Source organism: Phyllostomus discolor, chromosome 6, assembly GCF_004126475.2.
Source record: "Phyllostomus discolor isolate MPI-MPIP mPhyDis1 chromosome 6, mPhyDis1.pri.v3, whole genome shotgun sequence".
In the NCBI taxonomy this organism is placed as follows: domain Eukaryota; kingdom Metazoa; phylum Chordata; class Mammalia; order Chiroptera; family Phyllostomidae; genus Phyllostomus; species Phyllostomus discolor.
The window spans coordinates 118,591,471-118,609,430 of NC_040908.2; the positions used below are offsets into that span (position 1 = coordinate 118,591,471).

A 17,960-nucleotide genomic window follows, 5' to 3' on the forward strand; every position below is an offset into this window, starting at 1 on the left:
CTGATATGTCCCTTTACCTCACGTCCAATCAGACATTAAGTCCTATCAATCCTCCCTCAGAGAAGTTGGCTCTGAATGTCTTCCCTCCGTTTTATTTAACCCTGCGGCCATGTCAAGACCTTCTTAGCCCCTGCCTATATTTTAGTTAACAACCTCCTAAAAGGTTTTCATGCTTTTAATCCCTACTTCTTTTCCACCCTCCAACCTACTATTGGTTATAAATCTCACATCTAATTCATGCAAACGCCCTGCTTCAAATTCTTGAACAGTTTTAATCTCCCTACAAGATGAGGCACAAAATCATTACTGTATCATTCGAAGTCCCATTTCTTTATAAGAAGACAGTACCCTGTTTCCACTTAAACCTGTGTATCTCTGTAACCCAGGCACACTGAACTGCTCACCATTCCCCAAAACCTTACCACATTCTATCCATCTGAAGTCTCTACACACTACTGACCTTTGGGGAATACCACCCTGCACCAATGACCACCTTCTATTCTGCAATCACCGTCCTGCAGGCCATCTCCTCAGAGAATCCACCTCTCCTCTGAGCCTATAAAGCACTTTGTACATTCTCTTCTGTATCACTTGTCTCATGGCAATGTGACTGACTGTCAGTCTGCGTACTTCCCATAATTAATGGGCTCCCAGAGGGCAATGACTAAGTCTCATTGGTTGATTTCCTTGGTATAGTGTCTTGCACGTATAAAGTTAGGTGAATGAATGATTATATCCCAGACTAATGTTGCCTGTGTGACTTCTAAGAATAAAGCAATAAACTTCCTATTACTTGAAACTACATATTATATAAAATGGTTTCTTCATGTTTGGGATTCCCTCTTAAGGTTTTACAAAATGATTAAAAAGTAGATCTCTAAAGTTATTTTAAAAGACCATCTTGGCTAAATCCAGAGAAAACAGATATAAACTTAATAGTCCCAAATTTTTAGTTTTTTCTTTATGTACTAAAGCCTTGACTAGTTTTGCAGAATTTTTTTAAAAATCAAGTGAGAAACATAAAACCTTGCAACATACACAGAAAATCTCTAGAGCAGACATTTAAAAAGTATACAGCATGACTCATGAAACTGGTAATAAAATACAACTCCCTACATGTGCAACTTTTAGACTCTAATTTGAACACTGTTGACAATGACCGAAAATCAGTCTTGTCTAAAATGGCAAACTCCACCTCTAAAAGTTACAAAAAGAAAAAAATCAAGTTTATAACAATATTGAGAAAAATTAAAATAAAATATTAATGATCTCCAGTTGATATCAAAAGCAGATAAAGACATTAAAAACAAAAAAAAAATTGAACTGGACATTAAACTGCTTTACAAGGTAGAATCAAGGGGTTTAAAAACTGCAAATAAACTTCAAAAAATTACTCAATTAGAAATATAAAAGACGGATTCGCCAGAACGCATCACTGAATCTAAGATGTTACATAAATAATTTTTTATTTTATTTTTTTATTTAAAAAAAAATTTTTTAAAGACACTTTTTAAATATATTATTTATTTATTTTTTAGAGAGGGAAGGGAGAGAGAAAGAGAGAGAAAAAGAGAGAGAAACATCAATGTATGGTTGCTGGGGGTCATGGCCTGCAACCCAGGCATGTGCCCTGACTGGGAATCAAACCTGCGACACTTTGGTTCGCAGCCCACGCTCAATCCACTGAGCTACGCCAGCCAGGGCTCATAAATAATTTTTTAAAATACTACAAAGTTTACAATTATAGGAGTAAATACTGAATAAATAAAATAAGCTTATTCCTTCATTTCTACTCACATTTCTATTCCAGGACAATCAAAACAAGCAAATACTTGAAAGACAGCACTGTTCAAGGCGGGCTCCCCACAGAACAAAAAAGAAGTAATATTTTCAACCCCCATAACAGATTAAAAAGCAATATATACCTAGTCACATGTAAAGAAAAAAATTCTCTAGAACCTTCAAAAAGTAACCACTGCTAATAGCCAGTGGATCAATAATTTAATGCAGGACGGCAGATCTAATCAGAGCCTATTGTGTAGCATTTAGCCAAGAAGGCCCTAATAACACTGAGAAAATCACTTACTTTTGACATAAACAGTACTTCCACTTGGCAAGACAACTACATTGGAGGCAGGACTGGCAGGTCTTGGAGACTTAACCGTTGCTATGCTGCCACTTGGAACAGGGGTAGAGGTTGGGGTTGACGTGGTACTTGTGTAGGAATAGCAAACCACTACTGAAGGAATGATAAAAAAGTTTGCTGTTAACTTTCACCAAAACTGTCCACTCATACAGAAAAACTAGTTTTTACTGCAGGCCAATTTTAATGTTTTCAAATGATCAGAAGTTAGAGGCCAGTGCTAGGTATTAGGTCTATAAGTTAAAAGGCATTAATATCCTTTCCTGAAAATTATCACTTAACTGGGTTTCCCCCAAGTACTTAACAGCTTTCTATAGGTGACACTGCTAACGGAGAAGAGCACAGTTACAAAGAAATCAAGTTGAAAACTACACTGAGAAAAATGAAACTCCTTTTTCATTCATGGTAGGAATTAAATAGGCAGGAGTTAAATAGTATTGTATTCCCTTTTCATATTACTAGCAGCACCACTGATGGAGTGATGGAGTGATTTTTTTCCTAACCACAGCAATTTCCAACTTGGCTACTAGGGGTGAACCAAGGCAGGGTTCCAGTATTATAAACCAACTCACTAGTCCCTTGCCATCCAAGCAGTACAACAATAACTCAACTAAAGTAATGACAACATCATACTTCAGTATCTTAAATAACAACAAACAAAAATAGCTCTAAGATACCATTTACTGAGTACCACGCACTATACTAAATCTTATTATATATTATTACTAATTGTCACAACACCACACCCACATTTTAAAGGTGAGGAACCCAATGTTCACAGAAGCTAAAAAATTTGCTGGAGGTCACATAGCTAGGAAATGGCAAAACTTGGATTTGAACGTAAATTCAACTACTGGAAATCCTATGTTCTTTCCACTCCACTAGAGAGATGGTGGATAGAAAAGGTTAAGTGGGAAGAAAAGACACCTCTCCTACAACAGACAAAACAGAAACTCAATGGAAGTCAAGTTTGCACACTGGTACACCATTAACTATCTCTCTCTGAATATAGCTTCCTTCAGCTTAAAAAGAGAGCCTAGCATGCATGAAAAGCGTGTTTCACTCTGCTCCTCAGCCCACTGCTAGTCCAGAAAAGACAATTCCCTAAAGTCAGCTGACAGCTACATTATCTTCAGGGTGATTTTCATGCAACACCAAAGTAAGCTACCAAAGTTAATCCAAATGTGTGCTCTCAAATTTAATATTACGCTCGGTGACATCAGGAGAATTCATAGGTTTTTAAACTATGTGTCAATCACTAGATTAAATAACAATAAGAAAGTTTTCTCCATCTGCCAGGTAATCCCTATTCCATTTGGCACATTGACTAGAACAGAGAAGCAGCATATACCATTGATTCCAGAAGACAAAAACAGAACTTTATATTCTAGAGTGTAAGTTCAGCATCTTTCCCCAGCAGCTAAATGAATGGCTTCTATCATCTTATTTATTTTCCATGTCACCCATTAAGACCTTTTACTCACTCTTAACAAAATACAGATACCAAAAATTCATTCCAAAACTTTTTGCAATTTTGTGATTAATACAATCCACACTTTGAACGAAAGAGAGATGTAATTCTGGCTGAGACTAAAACCTTAGCAGTTTCTAGTTTCAGAACAGGAATTGCTCACTGTTTTGTAACCTTTAAACATTGGGATAAAAATAGATGAAAAAAATAAGATAACTTTTCTTGAAGAATCTAAGAAAAGTCATCTCTATTCACAAATGTTTTTCTACTCACCTTCCTTGCTTCCTGTCTCTGCAGGCACTGGAAGAGACGCGTTGTGCTGGATAGCCGCATTGGCCACAGCGTTAGCTGTCACAGTGAAGGCAGTTTGGGGAACCAGCCGAGGCATCAGTGGTACCAAACGACGACCTTCAATGGACCATTCTGAAGAGCTATTAGGTCCAGACATACTGAACAAAAAAGAAAACGCTGCTACAAGGGTTCTCAATCACCAGAAGGAGAATCAACTATGTTTTCTCAAACAAATACAAGTTTTTAAATTTATAAAGTACCCTAGGTGAATAGGAGAGGGTTCATTTTAAGCAAGCAAGATAAAAATTATGAATAATCAGAATTCAAGGAATTCCACATATACCTAGTTTCTTACATATTTTTATTCTATAATCTGAATCTTACAATGAACATAATTGAAACTATAAAAATTTTTCCTATGCCTTCTAAATAAATATCGACATTTTCATTAATTTAAATTCAGTGGTGCTAATAAAAACCAGCATTTCTACTAACTTTTAAAACTTTGTAGTTAAACTAGAAAGGTAAAAAGTACTCATAATTTTTAAAATCAGATTTTCTTTAATAATTAAGGATAGAATTCAATGAAACTTTACAAAATTATCCGACTGCCTGCATGGCCAGAGATTCTAAGGCTTTCAAAGATGGGCAACTGAGGCAGTAAATGAGGGAGCTGGGAAGGATAGAAGAGGGCTGAATATTTCACTGCACGTTTCCCTGGCAATGTGTTATATTATTATCCTTACTTAAAATAGATTAGATCTGAGGACATTGGAAGAAATCTGCAACTACTTTAATTTTATTTATTTATGCCAGTCTTCACTCTAAGTATTTGAGGCTGCTGAACTCTCTACCTTAAGCAGACACTACTCTCAGTTTCTCTAAACTTTCTGAGCAAATTTTATCCCAGGAATCCAGAGGTTGAAATATGAAAAGACAATTGCATCACCTCTCTTTACCTGGCTCCGTAACAGGTGGCTGTGTCACTTCTCCTGACTAATGTCGAGGGTTGAGGTTGAAAAGTCACTCAGAATCAATCGACCTCTTCACTAAATCAGAAGTATTTCTGTACCTTTTTCAAAACCAAAGATTTTACAACCCAACCTAGCGTTTAAGATTCTCTATGTCCACTGATCCTTCATATTTAGAGTACATAAAAACCCTTAATTAAGAGATAGGGGAATGATAATAATGATGGTCATAATGATAACTAACATCAATTAAGCACTTACTATATGTCAGACATTGTTCTAAACATTTTACATCATTAACTCATGTAATTCTCTCAAAAATCCTATGAAATCACTAAACTTATAGATGGGGAAACTGAGAGCTTAACTAACTTGCCTAAGGTCACACAGCTACTAAATGTCTCCTTCAATAAGTATATAACATGCTACTGAAACTATTCACCACATTATAAGTAGAGAGTATTAAAATGTTCAAATGTGTTTTATGTCTAACTTTAGTCTTTGATTTATACTATTTGGGCACTGCTATCTAAGTACTACCAACTTTCACTGAATGGAACAAATAAATTACTTTACAGCTTGAGAAGGATTTACTTTCACTTCAGAAAGGAATTTCTAGGAGTTAAAGAATTCAGCTGGGTTACTGTGAGAAACCTGCAAATCCCCTGATGACTTAACACAGCCCCATTTAAGATGAGACAGAAGAGGAGTTCCTAGGACCCCAACAACTCTCACATATTTGTTACATTAACACCAAGTTGATCCTAGTTCTGAAACAGAGAGTGGTAGAAACAAGAAAGAGACACAGAAAACAGCTATAGCTAATTGTCAAAGGAAAAAATTCTAAAAGCTATTCAGCATTTTCTTGGCTAACTCCTATTCTGCTATTATTTTATTAGAATATCACTAATAAATTTGCTTGGTGAGAGTGTACCACACAAATAAAGTGGTATCTACACTTACCTGGTTCATTGTTTAAATGGTGGCGGAAATTATGGAAGATTAATAATTCGAAACACACAAACATATGCTATTGAAAAGACAAAATTTGCAGCGCAAAAGAAACAACTGCAACTTTTAATCTATAAATCTTCCAAATATTGACTTATGCAAACATGCTCAAACTTTAAGTGATGAAAAATTAAACATCATGTTAAATTTAGATAAAAAATTCCTATCTGCTTAGTAATGAGGGTGTAGATATGCATTAGCTGCACTAATCAACTAAACTAAATTTTAGGAGTTTTTAACATCTTGCTCCAGGGCTTCCCTGGCAGACCTAAGTTACACTAAGATGGAAACCTGGCTCCAGCCCCTGTTCTGAGAAATCTAACATGACATCCTTTGGTGTGCAGGGCATCAGCAAGAAATCCTCCTCTTCACATAGAAAATCACGCAGTATCCTATGATGCTGGGCTCCCGAAGGAGTTAAGAGAACAAAAATTCTAGGCTGCCACTTTCTGTGAGTTCTAGAGACGCGATGCTGGCCAAAGTGGCCTAATTAAAAACTCTGAAAGCCCCTTGACATTCCAGGCTTTAATACTATAATATTCTGACATGTCTCAAAACTGAATTAAACTTAATGTATGGTGCAAAATAATAAACAAGTGTTATGCTTCAAGCCACAGGCAAGGTTTTATTATTTTTTTATTATTATTCTACACATCCCACGCCTTTTGTCTCTGCCTCCTTTGTGCTCAATCTCAGCTTTCCCTTCACCTTTCAACCACATTCCTAGGGCCTAAACTGCTGTTTTGAGTGGGGGAGGGGAGGAAAGGGAGAAGAGAAGGGGAATGCAAGTCAGTTCAGATGCATTCCTCCTTGGCTTAAGTTGCTTTTTTCAGGCTTAGAGTATGACCCCTCCCATAGATATTCTTTGAAGCTAGGCTCTGTTACTACCTCTGAGGGAAAGGCAGAGGAGATGGAGAGAATGAAGGATCTATGACTTCCTCACAATTCCCACTCACTGGCCTTTGGGCTCAACAAGTAAATGTGACATCTGGTCAAATTAAAACCACAATATAAAATATTAAAACAGGAATATTGAAAGACCTAATAAGTTTTAAATTAGACACTGAGATAAACTCTTTTCAAAAAATTAAATTAATGTATTAAAGAAATCAGAAAGGAGAGGGGGGAAAAGAAAGAAACACAGGCAGATAAAAGCCAACTCTCAATTATCCATGCTAATAGATAGAGGAGGGAAAGGGAGAGGTCAAACAGACTAAAGAAACTCAGATATTATCTAAAAATACTTTGGCAAATACTTGAAAATTCTTCCAACAAACTTTTTCCAAGACAACTAATAAGTAGTAAAACGACGAATTAAAATTTTCACCTCCTCTCCCTTCCCACCCTCTGACTAGAGAGGTACTCCCAAGCAGCAAAATGGCTAAAGGGTGGGCAGTATTAGGTGGGGAGGAGGGGAAGAGAGGGAAAAGCGAGGGGCACGGTTAATTTGTAAATGGAATATGCGCCCCTGAATAATTGAGAGCTTCAATTTTGAAATAAATACAAGAAAAAGCCTGAAATAATAATAACCTATTTGCATACCTGTAACTTGGTCTTTCACCCAAATATAAGGATAAATTCATTCTTTAAAGGGGAAAAAAGGAAAAGGAGACTAAATAAACGTTATCCTTCACGTATGACACTGATGCATCAACTTACAGCTAATTGCCCCACAATACTGTTCAATGGTTTTAATTTTGTATCTAAGTGCCTCTGAATGCAAGCTACTGTTAACTACTCTGTTATCTAGCACATACATTTCTATGACCAGTTCTAAAATTAGAGTCTAGGCTCAGTTATTACTTTTAGAGCATCCCAATTCAAAAGTTTACAGCAAATTAAAGAAGGAACCCATTAATATTATGTTTCAATAATGCTGGCCTGACAACGAAATACTTAATGTCTCTAATGGAAAATTTCTTTTTTTTTTCTTTTTTAAATTTCTGCAGTGCATACATATCTACCACTGAAAACTCTCAAAATTCAAATAGGTAAGTTTCAAACTTTGAAGTTAAAAAGGAAGTACCCCATTTTATAGTTTAAGTAAAATGAGGAACAGTGAAGCACAACATGAAGCTAATGAATCTTTGAGGTCAATTAGTTTAAATGCACTATTTATCACATTATGAAAATGCACTGAATTTTTTCCTTTAGTTTTACTGCACATTAAGACATAAAAATTTTAAAAATGTTATACTATAACATTTTATGAAATATTCCTATCATCTTGCATTCACATTTAAAGGATAATTTCTATTTCTCTCTATTCTTTAGGAGGCACTGTCTCCTGTATACTCTACTAATGCTTGATCTATGCCCGCAGTCCTCCACCACCCTCCACCCCATCTGTCAAGTAGTTATAACAATCTAAGAACAATTTGATAAGAATGCTTTATAATTTTATTTTGTTGGATTTTTAGAATATAATGTATTCATATTTCTTAAAAGCAGAACATATTTTATAATCTTTTTGTGAATCTCAAAACACATGAAATATTAGTCAGTTATCAAAAAATTTATAATGCCAATTTATAAGGCAATATACATATCAAATACCATTACAAAGAACCTCTGAGGGAATGTCAAATTTGGGGAGCAGCACATCACTTTGTAACTGAACTTTGTTTCAAGTGAATCATCTGCTAAATTGTGGTGGCCTTTAGTTATATAGAGATTACATTGTAACGGGATTTGACCTGAGTATTAGAGCATTATCTCCAAAACTGAGTATTAGAGTTTGCCTAACCAAGTGCAAAACCATAACCAACTGAATAAACAGTTAATACCATTATGGTCAAGATCCCTGAGTATAGACGTATTAGTATTAGGATAAAAGACTCAGGAATCTGCTACACAATAAGAAGATTGTTTCAAAACTATATTATACTGCATCATAAAAAATCAGGGGTGGTATGACTAATGGCTTACTTATGTGCAATTGTTGTTAACCGTTCATCATTTACTGCTCTCCGAACTTCAGCACGGTGGCGTTCTGTTGAGATGCTATGAAAAAAAATAGCCATTATAGAACTCTGCCAAGCAGGCAGCTCTTTTCTATACTTTTATTAATGTTTAAGTCAACATTTTGCTTGAGGGAGGGGGGATCAAGGTTGATTCCTGAAAAGGTAAAGATGGGGCCTAACATATATCTTCAAATGCTTTACTGAATTAAAGTCACAGAAAAGGATCATACCGATTCTGTGGAACTGCAGAGAGAATTAGCTACAAATTAGAAACCCCAGAAAGACAAATTCAGCTTGATATCAAATCATTATCTCCAAAACTCAGTAATGTTAGACCATGTTCAAGATTAGCAGAGGTTCCTGTTATTTAAATATACAGCCACTGAATGACACCCTAATCACTCAGGAAAAAGTCTTCTGAAGTCTTTCTAAAGCTCAAGAGTCTATAATTTTATGTTCAATGAATATAATAAAGAAATAAAAGTGACAAAATAATCTGTTTCTGGTGGCTAGATGCTATGAAACTTAACACCGGGATATTACCCCTTTATTAGTCCACATTTGAGCTGTGTGTCTTCTACAGTACATCATGTTACCACTATGGTAAAAATGTGCTTAAATTGACCCTGATTAAATATAGGTAAAGTTAATACTACTAAACAATTGAAAAAAGGCTACACCCATTCCATTCATACATACTCAATAAAATAAATGCCACTCTTCAAATTGTAATCTTTATTATATAAGCCTAATCCATACCATGGACTAAAATAAAATTTAAGGGGCTAAAAAGCAGAACTTATGAGGAAGTATAAACAACAAACAAAAAATATAAACTGTTAAATATGAAGACAGTAAGATTGAGGATTTGTCTTAATAATGCCCCTATGCTAATGTTAAATATAGGAAAAGCCTCTTCCCTACTTTCACTTTTTAAAAATTTTGTTTTAAATGTAGAAAGGAAACTTCCTTTAAAACAGAACATCTTCTGAGAAAGCTCAAGATGTTAGGATGGATTAATCAAAATATCAAAGAACCCTTTCACGATAATTTTTTAATGAATTCAAGTGCCACTCTAACGGGAAGCTGAAGGGATAAACTATCCTTAAGGCTATGACTACAAATCACCACCGGTTTCTATAAATTACGGCAACTTTCTAGCATCTCCTCCTTCCCCTCAAAAAATGTGACTGGTGAACCAAAGGGTCACCAGTTCAATTCCCACTCAGGGCACACGTCTGGGTTGCAGGCCACGTCCCCAGTGGGGGGCATGTGAAAGGCAACCACACATTGATGCTCCTCTCCCTCTTTTTCGTCCTCCCTTCCCCTCTCTCTAAAAATAAATAAATAAAATCTTTTTAAAAAGTGAGTGGGCCACTCTAGATCTTCATATCCAGTTGTTGACAGCCCTTCTTTCCTCTACCCATGTCAAAAATACCCTCTTTCCTAGAGGGTACAAGCCAAAAATAACTTCCCTTAAACCCTTTCTGATTATATTATAGAATAAATGGTAAACTGCATAACTTTCTATAACAAAGCACACAACTGGGATGAGATATTTAAGCACCAACAACTTCAAGGCCTGTCTTCAACCTGAGTGTGAAAAGTATTGAAACTCCTCAAAATGAACATTCTAGAGTCATGTCTCACAAACTTTTGTGATAATTTACCTAAGAACTTTTGAGAGTTCTCCAAGAAGATCTTTCTTTTCCTTGGTGAGATCCCCCTGTGCCCGAAGTGCACTGATAACTCCAGCATATGCCTCCAACTCTAGAAAAAGAAAATTATATTATTAAGAAAGGCCTTCAATATTTCGATACTGTGGCTACATATAGTGAAACTTCAGAACAAGAAACCTAAAAATCAATTAAAAATCAATATATAAATACTTTCTAAAATTCCTCTCAAAAATTTTATCCAATAACACAGATTAAAATGTGGCTTTCATAAGTTTATATCATTTTCTTTTTACTGCCTCAAGAAGTCAGTCATATGTATAAAATGTATAAGTAGAACAATCTAATAGTAAATATTTTGTCTCCCACATTATCACTAAAGAACATTTAACTCAGATGCTACCAACAACTGGAAACAGGCTCTAAATGATATAAGGCTGATAAAAGGTTTTTAGCATGCCCTGGCTGGTGTAGCTCAGTGGATTGAGCACGGGCTGCGAACAAAAGGGTCGCTGGTTCAATTCCCAGTCAGGGCACATGCCTGGGTTGCAGGCCAGGTCCCTAGTGGGGGCCATGTGAGAGGCAACCACACATGATGTTTCTCTTCCTCTCTTTCTCTTTCCCTTCCTCTCTCTCTAAAAATAATAAATAAAATTTTAAAAATAATTAAGGCAGATTAGGGAACATGAATTGCTCTTATAGCAACCAGGACTTAATATACTGAACCCTAATGCCAGACAGTTTCATTTTGCTATCTTTTCACAGCAATAGCCACCATGAAATGAGACTGACAATCCCTAATACAGGTTAAAATACAAAACCAGAAAGTCCTCAAAGGCTCCCAATGAACCATGCCTGCCTTCCAGTGTACTCCTCGCGTACTACCTTTGTATGTGGTCCCCTCCCACACTGATTTGGCATGTGACTTGCTTTCATCCATGAAACATCAGTATACATGATACAAACAGATAAGCACTTGCACACAGGGCATGGCTCCCTTGGAACCCTGAAATCACCAAGCCATGTAAAATCCCAGAATAAATGGCCACTTGGAGAGAGAGGTACAGCCATCTCAGCTGAACCCAGCCAGTCAGCTAAGCTACCAACTGAATACAGCCATATGAGAGAGTTCAGGCAAGACCAGCAACCCACAGAATCTTGAGAAATTATAAAATAGTGGCTGTTTTAAATTATTAATACTATAGGACAGGTATAGCTGAATAAAACAAAATGATGGAAAGTGTCCAGCCTACAGTTATCTTCTTACTAAATTCAAGGTGCTACCAGAATTTGCGATAGCCAATGCCTGACACACAAGAGACACTCACTGTTAGCCAAATGATGAAAGCGAGGATACCTGTATCCTAAGCACTACATGAATAATAAACTAATAGCCTCATTGAGGTCATACTATTCACAGTTCTGTGTAAAAAAAACAAACAAACTATATTCTGGTCCAACAGAATCATCCCAGATGTAAACATCCCACATGTACAATCTGTGCTGGATACTATGGCGATGTTTCACAAGCTCTCTCTGGAAGGACAAAGCTCTGATGCTCTGGAGTAGTAGTGAAGGAGACACTTAGCTCCAGAAAACATATTTTAGCTATTATCAAGACCCAAGTAGAGTTCAGAAAGACTCTGGGGATAACAAACTAAGAAATCACTATATTCTAATGTTTAGGCCCCATTTATGAAATACTCTATTCAACAAATCAGTACTGAGTCCTACTATATACCAGATAGTATGCTAAATCCTGCCCTCAAGGAGTTAACTCTAGAATAAAGCTACAGTGAAACAAGTCATCAGACAATTATAATGCAGTTTATAATACAATGGTAAAGGCACAGAGGAGAAACACATCATTCTAGTCTGGAAGCATAAGCTTTAATCAGAAAGAAACCGTGTTCTAAGGAGGGAGGCAAGGGAAGAAAAGGCAGGGGAAGAAAAGGCAAATATGCAAAAGGGACAAAGAATAAGAGAGCAGACAATATTTCATACAGACATCAAACTTCCAGTAAGTGACTATTTTGAGAGTTTTATACTACAAGTAAAAACATCTCTGTATTTGGACAGTCACTAATTCAAACCAAATTCCTAGTTGAACATGGTACTACTAGATACCATGGAGAACATTTACATAAACAAAACAAAGTCCCTATCCTCAGGTGATTAAAATCCAAAAAGGGACACATAGAAGGGAACAGAGAAGGATAAAAATGGAAAAGTAGTTTGGTGCCAGACTAAGAACAGCCTCTTATTCCAGTCTAAAAAGTTATTTGATAGGACTCAGTCATTCAATGTGGAAGGAATGGCAGAAAGAAAGGAATCAGGTCTTGTAGTTTACAAAATATTTAGGAGAATGTCAATATCATAGGAAATGGAGAGGTCAGAAAGTGGAAGTGGTTTAAGGAAAAAGAAAAAGAAGTTGACTTTTTGCCTTTGAAATTTATGGTGATAATGACACTATTTCAAAATAAGTAAAATTAACTTCTTTAGAAATGTGACAAACATTTTTGACATCTCAAGTCTCACTCCAAGTCTAACTAAAAAGTCATGCACAAAAGTAAGAGGTGGCAACCTCACACAATACTGAGACTCAGAACAGTTATCATAGCTACAAAAGCCAAGGTACTTCCTCCCCTTCTCCAGAAATTCACTCATTGTAAAGACCTTTAATAGCTTCCCAACCTCCTTCACATTTGTTGATTTCCACTTTGATGGGTATCCTCAGATCCTGACAAATATCAATTTCTGATATTAATTTTGGTGCCATTCTACTGTAATGTGAATTCTAATGACACGTAAGTATAATGAAATAATAAACACATACAACCACCACAGAAAATAAAAGATTTACCAAATCATTTTTATAAAGCCCTCAACCCATTCCATTTAAACCCATCAGCCATTTAATTATACTATAGTCCACAAAGCCCGTTAAAGTTGTAGCTCAAGAATCCTTATTTTAAACAGAGGGTGGGGGAGGGCAAAGAAAAGGCAGCATAAAATAAAAGGAAGCATTTAACTCTCACTGGTATGTTCAGTAAATCATAAAAAACATTCTCTGTCCCCGTTTCTTTATATTTAAGTAAAATCTATATGTTTAGCATCTTACCTTACAATGATTTATAACTATTTTTAAAAGGACAAAGCTAATTCTTAAAATATTTTAAGCCAATTCTTAAATATAGTACCTTTTCTAAACTTCAAACCTGGAGCTAGCATCTGAAGGAAGGGTTTCATTATTATGATAATTAGCCAATGGGTGGAGAGGAAGTCTCTCTGCAAATCATTGTCAAGGCTCAACTCCCAAAGTAAAGGGCCGTAGTAGGTGACACTGCCTGGTAGGAAGGCTGTTTCTTTTGCGTAGAGTGGCTCTCCAGTAGCATTACTCTCACACAGCTCTTACTAAAATTAAGGAATAATTTAGACTTAAAGGTTACCATTTTTATATTTACACATAATGTCTTGATTCATGGCCCTAAAAGCCCAAAAACTTTAATCAATCTGCTGTAGTTACGATCTGTTCCTCTGTAATTATTTCAGCTATGAAATAAATATAAGCCCAACTGTGTAGTTTACAGCTAGCAAGTTAAAGTAGTTGAATGTAAGTGAATACAAAACCATCTTAAGTTGGTACTAAAAGTTTGGATATAAGGTTAAAGAAAAGAAAAAGGAATGACTGACCAAAAAATCCCTAGTTGTTCTAAAATACAATGCTAAGTAGTAGTTTAAAATAGAGAAATTCTCACAGTGGCCTGAGGTGAAATAAAAATGGCCAAAGTTATAAGCAGGCAGGGCCAGAGGAGCGCCGACCAGATTTATACATGGGAATTCCCAGCAAACATTTCCTTCGAAGAAAAGATTCATGTGAAAAAATTTAATTAATGTCTGAAAGTAACTGCTTTAAAATACTATACTCTCAGATGTCAGGCACTGTGATATGCCTTTTTTATATACAGTTAATTCACATAACAAGCTTATGCAGCAGATATTGTTATCCTTCCTTTACAAAATGTTAAGAGATTTAGGAAGACTAAATAACTTGTCCTTAATCATGCGGGTCATCAGTAACAGAACCAAGACCCAGGGATCGGTCTGAATTCAAGGTGTACACTTTCTCCTTCAAAATCACAGGTATCTAAATAATTCATATATATTGCTAAATATTTATTGTTCTTTTCAAGTATTTTTTCATTTATTGAGCACCTACTATGTGCTAGCCTAAGACTACAGTGGTAAGTAAGACAAACAATAACGTCTTTCTTGGACCTTACAGGCTAAGGCAGCATTTCTCAAGGATCTTCACTTTGAACCAGAGAATATAGAAAATGATTTGAGTAACTCTTTTTCTCACTTTTCCCAAAGCAAATACCATTCAAGTTGCATGAGGAGAAGTTAGTTCATTACATACAATGGATGCCTTAGCACTGGGGCTTAATTCCCTAAATGCTAGTTGAGTAAAGCTGCTCTAACAGAAAAGAAATACATCCTATGTAATTCATTATAACCATATAGGGTGTTTTATTACTGACAGTGAAATACAATTTGGGTAAGTCAGCATAGCTTATTAACTTACAAATGAGAAACAATATGCAATTCACACATACATTCATGTTCCCAGGGAATACGACAGAAATCATATTCCTTGGGTTGAAATCCTGACTCCAGGACTTACTATCAGTATTACCTTGAATTCTAAGGTTCAGTTTTGTCATCTGTAAAATGGAGACAAAAAAAAAAAAAACCCTACCTTTTTGGTTTGAGGATTAAATGAGAATGTAAAGAACTCAGAATAGCCCAGTACCCCTCAAGAACTCTTAGTTGCTATGATTATTGATTCATGCACCTACTACATACAAAGCACTAGGATAGGCATTGGGGAAATAACAATGAATAAGATGGGAACTATACCTCTATAAAGAATTTCTTATGCAACAAAAGATATGTCATCCATGCAAACAGCCATGATCCAAATAAAAACAGAAAAGTATCATAGAGGTATAAAACATTGAAAATGAAAAACATACCCAATTTTCGAAGAATCCTTTTGCATTCATCCCTGCTGAGATCCAAAAGGGTTGGCCACACAACAGGCATTGTTGCTTCTTTTTGGTAGCCCTAAAGAGCTTGTCTTCTCTATCAAAACAAAAAATCAAATTACCAAAGTACAATCAAAAGGCCACTCACCTGGAGAAACAAAGGCTAAGAAGTAAAACCAGTAAGAATATCTCGCAATCCTATTTTACCACCACACTTCTCCAACTTCTGACAAGTAAAGAACTAGACCACCATTTGGGAGCTCACTATTCCAGTCTATGACAGTGGAAAAGGCACCTCTGACAGTGCGGTCAGACCTCTAAATTCTAGTTTCAGGTTTCAACTTACTGGTTGTGTGATCCTAGGAAAATTGATATATCTGAGCATACGGTTTACTCATCTTTAAAACAGAGGTATCATCACCCAGTTTGTTATGAGGATTAGAGAACGGTCTCTGGGAAGTTCTTATCACCGTGGCTGGTACATTGTTGAATAAATAGGCAGTACTACCTGTGCAACCCTGGGGAAGTTACTTGACTTCTGCTGGCTTTTTCAATTTATGAGTTACATGAGATAAAATATGTAAAGATCCTAGCACGGTAACTGGGTTACTGGATCTTAATGACGAACTTTCTCCTCAATCATAACTAAAGATAAATGTACATCCTATAGTTTTTAAACCACCATTTACCAAAAGTTTAGATGCCAGAAACTTACTTGGTAATGGAATTCCCTAATCTGGAGGATAAAAAGACAGCAGAACTGGGCACTCGCACACCACCTGCTTAGCACACTGTAGATCCGCTGTAAATACTTGTCATATAGATAAATGAATGACTGAGAAGAGTAAAATGAGTGAATGAGTGAAACGAATGAACCAAGGAGCGAGCTCACTGGTCTAGGAGTCAGACGCCAAAGCCTAAGCACTGAACTACCATATCCCGTTTCAGTCACTGGGGCTGCTAACTTCCAACTCCTCACCCGGAGTTAAGTCCCCATCCCCCTACTTCCCAGTCCTCTCAGCTAAGAACCAACGCGGAGCAAGGAGAACTGGACAGCGCACCCCAGCCGGCAGGATGACATAAAGAAAAGGGGTGGGGAGGAGGAACAAGGGGCAGAGCCAAAGGAATCCGCTCCCTCCACAACCCAGTCCCCGCCTCCCGACAGGATCTCGGAGGCGGCCAGCGACCGCCGGAATCAGGCACCACGTAACGGCATCCAGACGAGTCCCCGCCAGCGGACCCCACCGCATCGCACTGGAAACCTGGGCAGCAGTTACTGCAGCCTGATCCCGGAACCGAGATTTGTATAATCCTTCCCCTACTCAAGTGTCAAGGAGACAAGCAAGCCCGCCCCGCCCCCTCCCCAAACATGCACTCTCGCAGCACCACCACAGCAGCCAGCCCAACATCCTCACCGCAGCCGCTCAGCCCCGACCCTACTGTCAAGCTCACGACCTAAGCCCTTCGGACCAATAGCCGGTGTCAAGGGGACCTGGCCAACATGAGCGCTTCGCTCCCTCCTCTGCGGAGAGGACATCGAGGAGAGTAAACTCGTGGGCAGCAAGCAGACGACCGAGACTCACCGGGAAGGTCCCTGAGCTGGACCCCCGAGATCCCAGCATGAGGCCTGCCAGAGTCCCCCTCAAACCACCTCGGGAGCCCAACGATCCCGTTAGAAGACAACGGAGGATGAGGCTGGGCGCCCCAAGCCAGGCTCTGAATGCTTGGCCCAGCGCCCCTCCAGCCTGGCTAATCTGCCAGCTCTTCCCAGCACCCGGTCTCAGAGTCACCCACCTGCCCGGCCTTTCGGGGCTCATCTAAAAGGCTCCTTCGCCAAGACTAAGGGACACCAGGAATTGGGTTTGTTTGCGGTGCCTCAGAAGGGGCAAGATGGCGACAGGTATCAGGGCGCAGGCGCAGGCGCGCGCTGCCGATCGGGAATGGTAGTTCGCCTTTCCCGCCTTTGGGAGAACACAGAGCAGAAGGCCTCCATCCTCCCGGTCCCTCTTAATCCACCGCGTTTTGAAAGGAAACGAGAGACATCGCAAGGGGTACTGGGAGTTGTGGTCCGAGCCCAAACTCGGGTTGTCGCACGCGCAAGGAAGACTGGGATTGTAGTTTTCTTGACTTCTCCTCAACCTGCTCCTCTACGGCTTCGCGCGCCTCGCCTCCGGCCGCTGTCTCCCAGCCAATTAGCTGCGCTCTCTGCTACGTGTGGCGTCATTCGAAGCGGTCAAAATGGCGTTCGTAGCTGGAGTTGAAGTTTCACCGCGACCTTCATCTTAAGCGCTGTTAGGGACGCTGGAAAAGCAGACTCGTCCCCGAAGCGCTGTGGAGGATTAGGATCGTATTCATCAGAGTGTCAAGAGCAATTATCGGCGGCTTC

General features: G+C 38.0%; 1 protein-coding gene across 11 annotated transcripts in view; it reads right to left on the reverse strand.

Annotated features, from left to right (window-relative positions):
• The window catches only part of EMSY (EMSY transcriptional repressor, BRCA2 interacting), a 79,938-nt gene extending 62,204 nt beyond the window's left edge, over nt 1-17,734 (reverse strand). For 2 of the 11 annotated variants that reach the window (XM_036028786.1, XM_036028788.1), the window contains exons 1-7: nt 17,369-17,644; nt 15,563-15,671; nt 10,521-10,620; nt 8,816-8,890; nt 7,430-7,471; nt 3,888-4,063; nt 2,087-2,239 (exon numbers count right to left, since the gene is read on the reverse strand). In XM_036028786.1, coding sequence (XP_035884679.1) covers nt 2,087-2,239; nt 3,888-4,063; nt 7,430-7,471; nt 8,816-8,890; nt 10,521-10,620; nt 15,563-15,632 — 616 coding nt within the window. In that variant the 5' untranslated portion in view covers nt 15,633-15,671; nt 17,369-17,644. The other 9 variants (XM_036028787.1, XM_036028785.1, XM_028517337.2 and 6 more) reach the window with 8 other exon arrangements.
• Nucleotides 17,735-17,960: the final 226 nt, after the last annotated feature.